The 16,406-nt window shown below is 41.3% G+C and overlaps 1 protein-coding gene across 11 annotated transcripts in view; it reads left to right on the top strand.

The window, feature by feature from the left end:
* The window catches only part of KLHL32 (kelch like family member 32), a 232,461-nt gene that overhangs the window by 202,166 nt on the left and 13,889 nt on the right, over positions 1–16,406 (top strand). For 10 of the 11 annotated variants that reach the window (XM_067702536.1, XM_067702533.1, XM_067702529.1 and 7 more), the window contains 3 exons: positions 1,054–1,112; positions 4,254–4,446; positions 6,114–6,208. In XM_067702536.1, the coding sequence (XP_067558637.1) occupies positions 1,054–1,112; positions 4,254–4,446; positions 6,114–6,208 (347 nt within the window). Of the gene's footprint in view, positions 1–1,053; positions 1,113–4,253; positions 4,447–6,113; positions 6,209–16,406 lie in introns of those variants that run through there. The other variant, XR_010933800.1, reaches the window with a different exon arrangement.

The following is a 16,406-nucleotide window of genomic DNA, read 5'->3' as shown; positions in this document are numbered from 1 at the left end:
AATACAGTAAGGTATTTTGAGAGAGAGACCACATTTACATAACTTCTGTTAGAGTACATGGTTATAATTGTTCAAATTCATTATTAGTTATTGTTGTTAATCTCTAACTGTGCCTAATTTATACATTAAACTTTATCATAGGTATGTATGTATAGGAAAAAACAAAATATATATATGTTTGGTACTATCCACACTTTAAGGCATCTACTGCAGGCCTTGGAATGTGTCCCCCACAGATAAGGGAGCACTATTTTTTTTTTTTTTTTTTTTGCGGTACGTGGGCCTCTCACTGTTGTGGCCTCTCCCGTTGCAGAGCACAGGCTCCGGATGCACAGGCTCAGTGGCCATGGCTCACGGGCCCGGCCCCTCCGCGGCATGTGGGATCTTCCCGGACCGGGGCACGAACCCGTGTCCCCTGCATCGGCAGGCGGACTCTCAACCACTGCGCCACTAGGGAAGCCCGGGAGCACTACTTCTTAATGTGACCACTGGGAAGTTTAAAATGGCATATGTAACTCCTGTTTGCGGTTCTTATTATATTCTGTTGGACAGCACTGGCTCTAGATCTCTTCTGATAAGTAATATATTTTCTTAGATATGGGTTTTCCAAAAAGACATCAAGATATCACTATGTTAGTGCACATAAGACTAGAGCTGTAAAATTACCAAGGTAGCTAAGGACAAGACTTTTCCATATAACTCTGCCCCAGCATAACCTGTACAGAGAGTTGTCTAAGTGCGCTATGCTTGCTCCCACTCCCTCACCATACTTTGCCCTTCATTCTGGCCATGCAGAGCAGCTTGACAAAATTGGGGGCCTCCTGGAAATCTCAGCATACTTGTTGCTTGCTCTCAGCTGGATCGCTTCTGAAATGTTTCTTGAAAATGCAACTGCTTCAACAATAAGCTTCTTAATTATGTCGTGGGTTCACCACGAGGGTATACAAACAGACCCTCAGCAGTAGCTAATTTTCCTTTAATTGTATCTCATTCTCATGTTGGAATATCCCATTTCTTATTCATGAAAGCCTAACACGTGTTAATCCATTACAGGTGGAGTAACTAACACGGCACAATATCAGAACAGACTAATGGTATATGAACCTAACCAGGTAAGACTCATATAAGAGAAGCTCATTACCTTAATTAAAATGAATTTTTAAAGATTGCTACAGTAATTAGGAGTTGGAATGCCAAGTCTGTACACACACATGCAACTTAAACTTACATAGAGAAAAGGAAGCATCTGGTTAAACTTTTTGGTTGCCTTTTTTTTTCTCACAAAACACAGAATTTCAGCTCTTGTTGTTTTATGCTATACTCAATGCTCAACTTTTTCAGAGTTTTGCATAATGTAGGAAAAAGGGAAAATATATTGATGAGTTAAATGCCTTTATTACCATGTATCTCAAGTGGCTGTTCATCATTGAGGCATCATGAGAAAGGAATTGGATTGTCCTGTTGCCACATCCTTTTAGAAGGCCTGTCATTCTAGGAGGGGAACATGCTTATGGTTTCCCTATTCCCAAATAAAGTGATAACTTTTATTTAACTCTATATAGTCAACGTATCCCAGGACAGTGTGTAGGACAAATCCGAAGGAGAAGTATCTGAAGAGTTGGCGCATGTTTTTCATCTAAGAGCTGGGCCTGCGCTGGGAGCATTTTGATGGTGGCTGTCCCTTCTATCCACTTTTCATGCACACTTAATGACTTTTCTTTCCCCCAAAGAAGAACTATTTTTATTCTCTTTTCCTTCTACCAAAGTATCTGTAACTGTGGCACATGTTTGCTGAATTTTGTCATTTCTATGATTTTGGTAATATAAGTATTTTTCATGATTTTGACAATATTCCAGAATGATTTGATTAGGAGGTTTCATCTTCATCAGCTGAAGATAATGGAACACAAAACAACAGGTTGGCTTTGGCACTCTGGGATGGGACTAGCCATCAAATATATGTTCAGAGTGACCTCAGTCTTTTTAGTATTTTTTAATTTTAACAATTACTTGATTCTGAGTTTAGCGAAGGTATTTCTGTCTTTGCAAGTGTTTCCTGATGTCATTAGAGGCTGTAGGTTTCAGAGACCACGTGTCCCTGGGCCGGATGTCCCAAGAGGGATCATTAATTGCAGTTGCTTAAGTTTGGTGCACACGTGGTTAAAGAGGAAGAAGGTGTTAACATTTCTCAGATGAGTTCTGTTTCATGTTTGTACACACATGCTCTTTTTAAAAATTCTGCTGGCATATTGTTTACGGTGGGTACTGGCAAACATCACATCTGCTTGCATCTTGCTCAGAATCTCAATAACTCTATCATTCAGCCCTGGTGCTTATTTCTCTTCTAGGCCTTTGTGGAGAGTCGATAATGCCTGCCATCTGCCACAGAGCACATCGCTACCTGCCAACAGGCAGGCTGGGGTGACCTCTGCTTCCCCAGCACTGATTAGTATTCACACGCTAGCTTATTAGGAATGACCCCACCAGGCCTCTCTGTTTCTTTGCCTTTGCAGCGGTTGGCGGCTCACCTGGCAGGCACGGCAGTGAAGGAAGCTAAAGATATAATCAGGGGATGCAGTCAGGCTTTGCAAACCAGATGGCATCCATAGTCCTGTGGCAGGGGACTGGACTGCTAGTGGAAACATTGATTCCTAATACTGTGATGGGTTGCCTCATTTTAGAAAGCACCTAAGGAAAGCATCATCAGTCTTGAGTTAAATCCACTCATGCATAATGTATTAAAGATATTTCTTAAGAGAATATCTGAAAGAAAGGTTTGACTGTTTTATTAAAGATACATTTAATTGGAAGGAGGTTCTTAATATGACATGTTTAAAAAGGGGGGAGCAGATAAATCCAAGCCTTAAAAAACTGGACAAACCACTTTCTTTTTCTCATGTTAGTGTGTCTTTGAAAGAGAAATTACAAATGAGCCAGTCGATAAGCCAATAGTGAATGGACCAGTATTTATACAAAACTTTCTTTTTTGCTTCTTCCTTTACAGCTCTGTGAACTGAAATTCTGTGTATTCAAACCATCATACGATTTTTCTGGTCGAAATCCAAATTTTTCTCTGCAAAAAGAAATAATCTGTGTTCTTCCTGTATGTTTAGTGTTTATGTAAAAAGAAAATGGTAAGGTTTACTTACCTGACCATTACTTAGCTGAGATTTAAAATTAAAGTCATATTTGATTTTCATCTATTTTTACATTATATTTTAAATAGGAGCCTTATTTGAGAGGGGTTGAGCATACCTTTCTCATTCCTGAGAGTGATCTAGAACCAAAAATTAGAGGTTTCACCATTCCCTAAAGTTACCACAGAACATTGGTCTTCTAACAAAACAGATAACCACGTGCCTGGAAATAACCTTTCCCAATCTGCTGAAGATGTGAGTGTAAATATATTAAAGGCTGTGAGGGGTTTGTTGCTGAATCAAATCTTTTTTTTTTTTTTTTTTGCGGTACGCGGGCCTCTCACTGTTGTGGCCTCTCCCGTTGCGGAGCACAGGCTCCGGACACACAGGCTCAGCGGCCATGGCTCACGGGCCCAGCCGCACCACGGCATGTGGGATCCTCACGAACCCGTGTCCCCTGCATCAGCAGGCGGACTCTCAACCACTGTGCCACCAGGGAAGCCCCGACAATAACTTTTTAAAAGTGCATATTATTGGACATATGTGCCAGGCATTGTTCTAAATGCTTTAGGTGTATTAGCTCATTTACTCTTCACAAAAGGCTTGTCAGGTGGGTACTGTTATCTCTGTTTTACAGATGAGGAAACAGGCACACACAGGTTAAGTAAATTGCCAAGGTCACACACAGATGATAAACTCAGGCATTCTGGATCCAGAGCCTGTTTTGTTATCATTATACTACCATACACAGTATACCTAACCATGCACTTGTACTCTTAAGTCATTTGCAGGAGTAAGTTCTCTCAATTGGGAGAAATAACCAATCATGAAAACTTCTAAATTCCCATATGCTCCCCTTACAAATTCAAAATGCAACCCAAGGAAGAGGAAATGCCTTACGTAAGTTGCAAATAGAGTTAGAACATGTGGGCTATTCTGCACTTGTTCTGAGGCAAGAAGCCCATACCTTTCAAAGTATATAAACAACATTCAAATAGAATGTGATTGACCAACATTAGAGTCCCCACTACTAATGAGGCACTGCTGTTTTCTGCCCTGGAGGTCTCCACTTAACAGAATTCACCTGGGTTTCTTTTTTCTCTTTTTTTGTCTCAGAATAAGTGGATAAGCCGCAGCCCCATGCTGCAGAGGCGGGTCTACCATTCCATGGCTGCTGTTCAAAGGAAGCTTTATGTTCTTGGAGGCAATGACCTGGACTACAATAACGACCGGGTCCTCGTGCGGCATATAGATGCCTACAACATGGACGCTGACCAGTGGACGCGTTGTAATTTTAACCTGTTGACTGGCAAGTACCTTTGATTGAGTAAATCGGGAAAAGCAGAGATTCAGGAAGTTGCCATACTTGTTTTCTTAGATATCTGTAGTGCAGCTGTAAATATTAAGTGCATGGTGGTAGAACAACTTGCTCTTATTACCCAGAAGGGTGTGCATTGTTTATCTCACAAAATCGGACTCAATCAGGTGGCTGAACATCTGGCTTCTCAGGGCCTGTGTTACCTTTGTGTGTGTTTTCACGTTGCCGAGAGAGACGTGTCAGGTCCATTATTGTCTATCAGTATTCATGTAGGAACATTGGTATAAGTAGGAGGAACCGGGTGTTGAAAGAGGTAATGACTCTTTACAGGAGCAATTTATTTTTTACTTCTCACTACTTTTAGTCCTCTTATTTCTTGCGAGTGCAGAATGGTCTTCATTGTTTGTCAGGGTCAAATATCGTTTCTGCCTGTATTCTCCTAAAGACAAAACCTTAGAGATGTTCCGTGCATGGAGGTTTGGCAGCACTTCTGGCCACACAGACCCACCCAAGCATTACCACGGGGTAGCACTAGGTAGGGACCATACTCATCCCACAGGGGAATAAAATGAAAGCAGCGAACAGCTTACCCCTGACTTTTTTTTATGAAGTTGAAAACTTGTCCTCCCTTTTCGGCCTACGTGATTAAGATCCCTTCTAGGCTGCTCTAATAGGAAAATCGCAGACTCGAACGGGTGGGCTGGACTGTTGCCTCGAGACACTTTAATATGCTGAGTGGGCACTCAATCACTCACAGCTGCCGCTACGGAGGCCACAGTGGGGGCATAACCAGTGTGAGAGGTTCAGATGCTTTGTATTGAGCTCCTGTTTTTGCGAAAATGATCTTTGAGGCCCACCTACAAGCACTTAACTCTTAAGTTGCTGAAGTGGTACCTTAGCCCCTTGGTCCCTCGATCTGTGATTCTGTCTGCTATAGGATCCAGCTTATTTATTACCCGAGTCAATCCTGTGTCAGCCCATCAATAAAAAGAGACTATCTCACTCTCTGATGGCCTCCAGGGAAGAATATGTAGTAGTGAGTTATTCTGTCTTCTTTTCTAAGTGGGGGAGGAACCTTTCATCATTTTGGCGTGTCAGTATCTAGGGACTACCCAGGCTGGTCCCAGCTCAGGAACTTTAATATAGTCTTAAAACTGTTGTGTATGTAAAGAAAAGAAGGGTAGTAACTTTATCAATCTTTTCTGTCATTTGTCTTCTTTTGGGGCACACTAGGGGCATGGCTGTTTTATTGGCTTCTTGCGGTTGCAGCCATTACAAATGTAAGCAGTTGCTTAAAAGCATTTGTAGTACAAGAGGTGTTTTGCATTCCTAAAATATACCATATAAACTAATGGCATACAACATAGTATAAAACTTAGTTCTATGTGGATTATTGCTGTATTTAATGCTGTATTTACTAACTTGGCTGGCTATTAAGTGTTATGGCCGGATTCTGACCCAACACAGAGTCATTCTCTGAGAGTGCTTAATTCTTCCCTCTGAGAACTGGGAGACAGTGATTAGTTGAGGCAGAAATCCTGTGGAATATACAAGTGTGCCACAGAGGGAAATTGTATCCTCAGTGGCAAAAGGGTTAATGAAGACATGCAAGGAAATGGATTTATTTTTCCTCTTTTATTCACTTCTCTTTACTTTAGGCCAAAATGAATCTGGAGTTGCTGTCCATAATGAGAGAATATATTTAGTGGGTGGATATTCGATTTGGACAAACGAGCCTCTGGCTTGCATCCAGGTGAGTGGTTTAAGTTCCTTTTGGAGTTTGTTCAAGTGGTTCAGTGAGGTTATTTTTGCAATGCTGCTATTGCAGGGAGAGATGTTTACAGGTAGGAAGAAGATTGAGCTTCCTTTGTGCAGCTAGTTCAGCCACTAAACTTCATCCTGCATCCTAAAGATGCTAACTAATAAATGATGGAGCCCTGTTGAAAATAAAGATGGCAGTGAGCTTTGAAAACATATGTTATACTGGAAATGGGGAAAGTGGAATGCTTTTTCCTTTCTTTTAAACCAAAACATCTAGAAATCTTGGTAATAGTACTTTCACATCTGCAAAACTTTACAAATGTCTCCTTTCTATACCATTTTCTTATTTTCTGTATTACAATTCATTCAACAAATGCCACCTATGAAGGTGGTGTTCTTTCCTGGCAGAAGTGAGTAGTAGTTGTTTACGATTGGAAGCTTGTATTGCTTCCCTCTTAGAACTGTTTTTACTGTGTTCCATAGGTGTTTTTAATTTATCATGTTTTTATTTTCATTTGTCTCCAGGTAATTTTTTAATTCCTCTTTGATTTCTTCAGTGATCCACTGGTTGTTGAGTAGCATGTAGGTTAGCCTCCATGGGTTGTGTTTTTTGCAGTTTTTTCTTACAGTTAATTTTTATTCTAGTAGAGTTGTAGTCATAAAAAGATGCTTGATATGATTCCACTATTCTTAAATTTACCAAGGCTTGTTTTGTGGTCTAGCATGTGATCTATCATGGAGAATGTTCCATGTGCAACTGAAAAGAATGTGTATTCTGTTGCTTTTGGATGGAATGTCCTATATGTGGCTATTAAGTCCCTGTGGTTTGATGCTTCATTTAAGTCCAGTGTTTCTTTATTGATTTTCTGTCTGGGTGATCTGTTCACTGATGTAAGTGGCATGTTAAAGTACCCTACTATTATTGTGTTACTGTCGGTTATCTCCCTTTATGTCTGTTAATATTCACTTTATGTATTTAGGTGCTCCTATTTTGGGTGCATAGATATTTACAAGTGTTAGATCTTCTACTTGGATTGACTTCTTGATCATTATGTAATGCCCTTCTGTGTGTCTTGTACCAGTCTTTGTTTAAACTCTATTTTGTCTGATATAAGTATTGCTACACTGGCTTTCTTTGGATTTCCATTTGTATGGAAAATCTTTTTCAACCCTCTCACTTTCAGTGTATGTGTGTGTTTAGATATGAAGTGAGTCTCTTGTGGGCAGCATATATATAGGTCTTGTTTTTGTATCCATTCAGCCACTCTGTGTCTTTTGATTGAAGCATTTAGTGCATTTACATTTAAAGTAATTATCAATATGTATGTTCCTATTGCCATTTTGTTAATTTTGGGGGGGTTGTTTTTGTAGATCTTTCTTCCCCCTTTTGTTCTCTTGTGATTTGATGACTATATTTAGTGTTATGTTTGGATTCTTTCTCTTTTTTTCTATGTACCTATTGTAGATTTTTGATTACCATGAGGTTTATATATAGCAATCTGTGTATGTGTATATGTGTGTGTGTGTGTGTGCATAGTTTTAAAACATACATGTTGTTTTAAGTTGCTGATCTCTTAATTTCAAATGCATTTTAACAACCCTGCATTTGTATTCCCCTCATGATTACTGTTTTTGACATCACCTTAATCACCTTTTAACACCTTAACTGCTTATTGTGGATATAAATGAGTTTTACTACTTTTGTGTTTTAACTTTTCTACTGGCTTTCTGTGTGGATGATTTCCTACCTTAACCATTTGTTTACATTTACTGATAAGCTTTTTCCATTCATAATTTTTATATTTCTAGTTGTGGCCTTTTAAGTGAAATAGAAAAGAGAAGCTCCTTTAACGTTTCTTGTAAAGCTGGTTTGGTGGTGCTGAACTCTGCTAGCTTTTGCTTGTTTGTAAAACTTTTGACCTCTCCGTTAATTCTAAAAGAGAGCCTTGCTGGGTGGAGTATTCTTGGTTGTAGGGTTTTCCCTTTCATCACTTTAAATATATTGTGCCAATCCCTTCTGGCCTGCAGAGTTTCTGTTAAAAAGTCAGCTTATAGCCTTATGACAGTTCCCTCGTGTACAACTTTTTGCTTTTCCCTTGCAGTTCTTAATATTCTTTCTTTAATTTTTGCCATTTTAATCAATGTATCTTGGTGTGTTCCTTTTTGGGTTAATCCTGTATGGGACTCTGTGCTTCCTGGATTTGGGTGACTGTTTCCTTTCCCAGATTAGGGAAGTTTTCAATTATTACGTCTTCAAATATTTTCTCAGCCCCTTTCTTTCTCTCTTCTCTTGGGACCCCTATAATGCGAATATTAGTGTGATCGATGGTGTCTCAGAGGTCTCTTAAATTGTCCTCATTTATTTTTATTCTTTTTTCTGTTCAGCATCAGTGATTTCCACTACTCTGTCTTCCAGCTCACTGATTCATTCCTCTGTATCATAGAGTCTGTTGATTCCTTCTAGTGTATTTTTCATTTCAGTTATTGTATTCTTCATCTCTGGTTGTTCTTTATAGTTTCTAACTCTGTTAAAAACTTCTGGGCCTCCCTGGTGGCACAGTGGTTGAGAGTCCGCCTGCCGATCCAGGGCACGCGGGTTCGTGCCGCGGTCCGGGAGGATCCCACATGCCGCCGAGTGGCTGGGCCCGTGAGCCATGGCTGCTGTGCCTGCACGTCCGGAGCCTGTGCTCCGCAACGGGAGAGGCCACAACAGTGAGAGGTCTGCATACCGGAAAAAACAAAACAAAAAAACAAAAACAAAAACTTCTAACTTCTTGCTTTGTGCGTTCATTCTTCTCCTAAGTTCTTTGATCATCTTTACAGTCACTACCCTGAACTCTTTCTCAGGTAGATTGCCTATCCATTTCACTTAATTCTTCTTCTGGGGTTTTTATCTTGTTCCTTCACTTGGAGTATGTCCCTATGTTGCCTTGTTTTGCCTAACTTGCATTTAAAATTTTTCTGTGTCTGGTAGGTTGGTTACAGTTCCCAGCCTTGGGTAAGTGACCTTTTTGTAGGAGATGTCCTATGCATCTTGGCAGCACACACCCCTCTCATCACCAGAGCTACATGCTCTAGTGGTGCCCCATATGGGCTGCATGGGTCCTTCTTTTGTGACGGGCTGACTGCTGTGGCTCACTGGAGGATGGAGTCAGGGTCCAGAAGACCTCAGGGCTGCTGTCTGCCCACTGGTGGATGAAGCCAGATCCTGGGCCTAATGCTGGCCTACTGGTGGGCAGAACTGAGTTCTGGGAACTGGTTGCAGGGCCCAGGGGTTCCAGAGCTATTGTCCAATCACTGGTGGCTGTGGCTAGTTCCTAACACAGTTGGTTACAGGGTCTGGGCTGTCCTGAAGCTTGTATTGGCCTGCTAATGGGCAAGGCCAGGGCCCAGCCAGTGTGAGGGCAGGGTCTGGCCTGCTGGTGGAATGGCCAGTTCCACAGGCTGCAGGGCTGTGGTTGTATTGTGGCTCATGTTCACCCCTTGGTGGTTAACAGTGGTCCTGAGACTAGAGAGGCTCACCAGAGGCTGTTGCAAAGGCCCAGGGATTTCTGGGGCTGCCCACTGTGTCCCAGCATCTCTGGGTGGAGGGCCCTAGGGGCCCCATATCTAGTGTCTGTGAACTAGTTTGTAGGACTGTGTCCTGAGCCCTCTGGTAGGCAGAGCCATGTCTGGGGAGCTCTGGGCTCAGGGAGTTTTAAGGCAGCCCTTCTGCTAATGGGTGGAGCTGTCTCTGCTCAGTTAGCTGCTTGGCCTGAGGCATCCCAGCACTGGTACCTAGTCTGTTGGGCCAGGGTAGGGCTGGGTCCCGAGGCTAAAAAGGTAGAGGGAGGATTAAAAAGTGGCGCTTGCCAGCACCAGTGTCCATGAGGTAGAATGAGCTCCCCAGAATGGCCGCCTCCAGTGTCTGTGTTCACAGGGTGAGCTGTGAGATCACTCCAAGATAAGCAGGTAGGTCTGACCAAGCCTTTTTTCAAATTACTGCTTCTGCTCTGGGACCAGGAGTGTAAGATTTCATGTGCACCCTTTAAGAGTGAAGTCTCTATTTCCTCCAGCCCTCGGGCACTCCTGAAAGTAGGCGCTGCTGGCCTTCAAAGCCAAATGCTCTGGGGGCTCATCTTCCTAGTGTAGGATCCCCTGCGCTGGGAAATCCAACACGGGGCTCAGACCCCTCACTCCTTTGGAAGAACCTCTGCAATTGTAATTACTCTCAGCACTGTGGGTTGCCCATCTGTGGGTATGGAACTTGACTAAATCACAACTCCGCCTCTCTTACCCATCTCGGTGTGGTACCTTCTTTATATCTTTAGTTGTAGAAAGTCTTTTCTGGTAGGTTCCAAACTTTTTCATCAATGGTTGTTCTGCAAATAGTTGTAATTTTGGTGTGCCTGTGAGAGGAGGTGAGCTTAGGGTCTTCTACTGTACCATCTTGGCCAATCTCCAGAGGCAGTACACTCTTCGACATCAATCTTAGAGATATTATTTTTAATGTGTCTCTATTTCCTGGCTTCTGGAGTATCCAGGGTTGTTCCTCTGACTCTAATGTCTCCTCTTTCATTTCTAATTTATTTATTTTCTTCTTTGATTAGCAGTTTTATTATTATTATTTTTATTGGGGTATAGTTGTTTTACAATGTTGTTAGTTTCTACTGTACAGCGAGTAGAGTTCCCTGTGCCATACAGTAGGTTCCTATTAGTTATCTATTTTATACATAGTAGTGTATATATGTCAATCCCAATCTCCCAATTCATCCCACCACCACCCCCTGCTTTCCCCTCTTGGTGTCCATAAATTTGTTCTCTACATCTGTCTCTATTTCTGCCTTGCAGACTGGTTCATCTGTGCCATTTTTCTAGATTCCACATATATACATTAATATACGATAGTTGTTTTTCTCTTTCTGACTTAACTTCTAATTTATTTGAGTCCTCTCTTTTTTCCTTGGTAAGTCTAGCTACAGGTTTACCTATTTTGTTTATCTTTTAAAAGTGGGTTTAAGCTTTACTGACCTTTTCTGTTGTCTTTTTATAGTTTCTATTTCATTTATTTCCACTCTGATCTTTGTTGTTTCCTTCCTCTACTAACTTTTGAGCTTAGTTTGTTCTTCTGTATCTAGTTCCTAGTGTAAATTTAGGTTATTTATTTGAACTTTTTTTTCTTAACATAGGTACCTCTATGATCTTCTCTCTTTCAACAGCTTCTGCTGCATCCCATAAGTTTTAGTATGTTACATTACATTTTCATTTGCTTCAAGGTATTTTCTGATTTTTCTTTTGATTTCTTCTTCGACCCGTTGTTCAGTAACATGTTATTTAATCCTCACATATTTGTGAATTTTCCAGTTTTCTTCTTCTGATTCCTAATTTCATACCATTGTGGTCGGAAAGGATGTGTGATATGATTTCAATCTTAATAAATTTAAGACTTGTTTTGTGGCCTAACATATATCCTGGGGAGTGTTCCAGAATATATTTTCCTCAAGTGTACATGGGACATTTATAAAAACCAATCATGTACTAGGGTTAAGGCTACGAAGACTTAAAAATTCAGTATTATGTATGTAGACTATAATATCTAACTACAATATAATTAAGTTAGAACTTAATAAGTTAGTTAAATAAACTCCTACTTTGCTAAATAACTCATCGGTTAAAGAAGTCCTAATGGAAGTTTAAAAAATACCCAGAACTTAAGGATAACAAAAACAATACATAGCAAAGCATGTGGGATACATATAGCATAAGTTAGAACATGAACAAAAAACCCCTCAAAGTAGAAGAGGGAATAATAACGATAGGAAAATAATGAAGTAGGAAACAAAAATACAGTAGAAAAAATTATCAAAGGCACAAATTAGTTCTTTGAAAAATCTTGAAACTCTTTATGGGAGTCTTTAGTTAACTGAAGTCTACCTTGTACTAGAGTTTGGTCCTATCTTTTGGATAACAACAAACAAGCAAACTATTTTCTTTCAAGGAGGGCTTCCAGTCTTTCATCTGTGCATGTATTTGTCAGTCACTGTCTTCGGGGTTTCTTTTTATTTTGTTCTTTTCAGAATTGCAGAACACTGAACTGAGCAATAGGCAGTGATCTGTAATGCTGGGACCCTGGTTTTTAAGTGGTTTGGGACCCTTCATTTGACTACTTACTCAATAGAAGCAAGTTTGGGTTTATTAAAAAGATGCAAATTTTAAATATACGTATGGGTATATTTCTACTAATTGTAATGTTCAATTAGATGAAGGAATAGAAATCAAGATGGAATGGTCACTAATCATATACACTAATTAACGCTTCATGACTTCTGGTTGTTCCCAAACAAATCTGTCCTCAAAAGATGAAGAGGTGAGGGACATGTGTATATCTTAAACCAGAGGATATTCTAGAGTAGCCTCAGAACTACAGTGATTCTAAAAAAGATGTGATTCTTAAATGTTTTAATCAATGCCTATGTTAGTGGAATAAATTTCATCTCTGAGACTGGACAGTAAAATATTCTACTATATTTGCTTTTTTAAAAAATTAGCATTATGAAAAGTTCTGTGTTCCAGTAGTCATTTTGAAGTACCAAATCAATCAGTAATTTTGCAAATGCTGTGTTTATTCCCTTGGCTGGCACAGTAGTCTCACAAAGCACAGATAAATTTGAAAAAGGCTTTTAAGAGCCTTTATTGTTTATAGATAGTAAGTTCATATAAGCATATGGATTGTCACTTAAAGAGATGCTTGGAATGAAAGTCTTCATGGACAAGAGACTTTCATTTTAGTTATTCACAACTGGTTATGGTTTACATTACCATTCATTCTAAACTATGGTTGCACAATCTCAAATACTTGTTTTTTTGGTGACTACAGAACTATTTATTTTGGTTCACTAAAAGTAAATATGTTGATGGTTGGAGAGACTAGCTACGTGTTCAAAAGGAAGCCATTTCTCTACTACTTGCTGGAAGAATATCCAACAGAGAAGAAAGATGAGAGACTGGAATAGTGTTTATGAGAAGATATTGATTAGACAGTAGAAATTCCTGAGTACCTATCAGCAGGATGAAAATTACAGGAAAGAGAGGAGACAAGATGGTGGAGTAGAAAGATGTGCGCTCACCTCTTCTTACGGAAGCACCAAAATTACAAGTAACCGCTGAACAACCACTGACAAAAAAACACTGCAACCTACCTAAAAAGTTACCCTACATCCAAAGACAAAGAAGAATCCACAGCTAGATTGTAGGTGGGACGCAACTGCGATAAAATCCAATCCCATATATGCCGGGTGTAAAATAATTATGCCACAGAAGTTCTCCTACAGGAGTGAAAGTCCTGAGTCCCACCTCAGGCCTCTCCAGCCTGGGGGTCTGGCAGTGGAAGGAGGAGGCCCCAGGAAATGTGGCTTTGAAGGCCAGCAGGGTTTGACCACAGGGATTCCACAGGACTGGGGGAAACAGAAACTCCACTCTTGGAGGGCGCATACAGGGTCTTGTGCACGTCAGAACTCAGGGAAGAAGTGGTGACCTCATGAGAGACTGGGGCAGACTTACCTGCTAGTATTATATTGGAGGGTCTCCTGCAGAGGCAGGGGGCGGCTGACTCACTGCTGGGACAAGGACACTGGCGGTGGTAGTCTGGGGTGTACTCATTGCCGTGAGTCCTCTTGGAGGCCTCCATTTTCTCACCAAGACCTGGCCCCAACCAACAGTCTGTAGTTCCAATGCTGGGACGTCTCAGGACAAACAACCAACAGGGCAGGAAAACAGACCCACACATCAGCAGAGAGGCGCTTAAAGTCTTCCCAAATAAACAGGTAGCTGATAAACACACCCCCTGACATGGTCCATCCCACCAGAGGGATAAGACCAAGCACCACCCACGAGTGGGCAGGTACCAGTCCATGCCACCAGGAAGCCTGTACAAGCCTCTTAGCCTCCTCCACCAGAGGGCAGACAGCAGAAGCAGGAACTACAAACATGTAGCCTGTGAAACAGAAATTGCAATCACAGAAAGTTAGACAAAATGAGATGGCAGAGGAATATGCCCCAGATAAAGGAACAAGATAAAACCCCAGAATAACAAAGTGAAGTAGAGGTAGGCAATCTACCTGAAGAAGAATTCAGAGTAATAACAGTAAAGATGATCCAAGATCTCAGAAAAAAAGAGTGGAGGCACAGATCGAGAAGATACAAGAAATGTTTAACAAAGACCTAGAACTAAAGAAAAAACAAAAGGATGAACAATACAATAACTGAAATGAAAAATACACTAGAAGGAATCAATAACAGAATAACTGAGGCAGAATGGATAAGTGAGGTGGAAGACAGAATGGTGGAAATCACTGCTACAGAACAGAATAAAGAAAATAAGAATGAAAAGAAATGAGGACAGTCTAAGAGACCTCTGGGACAACATTAAATGCACCAACATTCACATTACAGGGGTCCCAGAAGGAGAAGAGGGAAAGAAAGGCTCTGAGAAAATATTTGAAGAGATAATAGCTGACAACTTCCCTAACATGGGACAGGAAACAGTCACCCAAACCTAGGATGTGCAGAGAGTCCCAGGCAGGATAAACCCTAGGATGAACACACTGAGACACATAGTAATAAAACTGACAAAAATTGAAGACAAAGAGAAAATATTAAAAGCAACAAGGGAAACAACGGATAATATACAAGGGAACTCCCATAAGGTTATCAGCTGATTTCTGCAGAAACTGCAGGCCAGAAGGAGTGGCACCATATATTTAAAGTGATGAAAGGGAAGAACCTACAACCAAGAATACTCTAACCAGCAAAGCTCGCATTCAGATTGGACAGAGAAATCAAAAGCTTTACAGAGAAGCAAAAGCTAAGAGAATTCAGCACCACCACACCAGCTTTGTAACCAATGCTAAAGGAAATTCTCTAGGTGGAAAAGAAAAGGCCACAACTAGAAACAAGAAAATTATGAGTGGGAAAGCTCACCGGTAAAGGCTAACATACAGTAAAGGTAGGAAATCATCTGCACACAAATACGATATCAAAACCAGCAACTGTGAGAAGAGGAGAGCACAAAAGCAGGATATTGGATATCCATTTGAAATTAAAAGACCAGCAACTTAAAACAATCTTGTTTATATATAGATGGCTATATCAAAACCTCATGGTAACTGCCAACCAAAAATCTACAATACATACACACACAAAAAAGAAAAAGGAATCCAAATAAAACCCTGAAGGCAGTCATCAAATCACAAGAGAAGAGAACAGAAGAGGAAGGGAAGAAAAAAGACCTACAAAAACAAATCCAAAACAATTAACAAAATGGCAGTAAGAACATACGTATTGTACAGGGTTGAAGATGGTGGAGTAGAAGGATGTGCTCTCACTCCCTCTTGCAAGAGCACCGGAATCACAACTAACTGCTGAACAATCATTGATAGGAAGACACTGGAACTCACCAAAAAAGATACCCCACATCCAAAGACAAAGGGGAAGCCACAATGAGACTGTAGGAGGGGCGCAATCACAATAAAATCAAATCCCATAACTGCTGGGTGGGTGACTCACAAACTGGAGAACACTTATACCACAGAAGTCCACCCACTGGAGTGAAGGTTCTGAGTCCCAGGTCAGGCTTCCCAACCTGGGTGTCCCGCAACGGGAGGAGGAATTGCTAGAGAATCAGACTTTGAAGGCGAGTGGGATTTGATTGCAGGACTTTGACAGGAATGGGGGAAACAAAGACTCCACTCTTGGAGGGCACACACAAAGTAGTGTGCGCATCAGGACCCAGGGGAAGTAGCAGTGACTCCACAGGAGACTGAACCAGACTTACCTGCTACTGTTGGTGGGTATCCTGCAGAGGCGGGGGGCGGCTGTGTCTCACCATAAGGACGGACACTGGCAGCAGAAGTTCTGGAAGTACTCCTTGGTGTGAACACTCCCAGATGCCACCATTAGCCCCAACAAAGAGCCCAGGTAGGCTCCAGTGTTGGGTTGCCTCAGGCCAAACCAACAAGGAGGGAACCCAGCCCCACCCATCAGCAGACAAGCGGATTAAAGTTTTACTGAGCTCTGCCCACCAGAGCAACAGCCAGCTCTACCCACCACCAGTCCCTCCCATCAGGCAACTCGCACAAGCCTCTTAGCCTCATCCACCAGAGGGCAGACAGCAGAAGCAAGAAGAACTACAGTCCTGCAGCCTGTGGAACAAA

Source organism: Pseudorca crassidens, chromosome 13, assembly GCF_039906515.1.
Source record: "Pseudorca crassidens isolate mPseCra1 chromosome 13, mPseCra1.hap1, whole genome shotgun sequence".
NCBI classification, from domain to species: Eukaryota; Metazoa; Chordata; class Mammalia; order Artiodactyla; family Delphinidae; genus Pseudorca; species Pseudorca crassidens.
The sequence above is the reverse complement of the archived record's forward strand: the minus strand, read 5'-3'. Positions and strand labels throughout refer to the sequence as shown.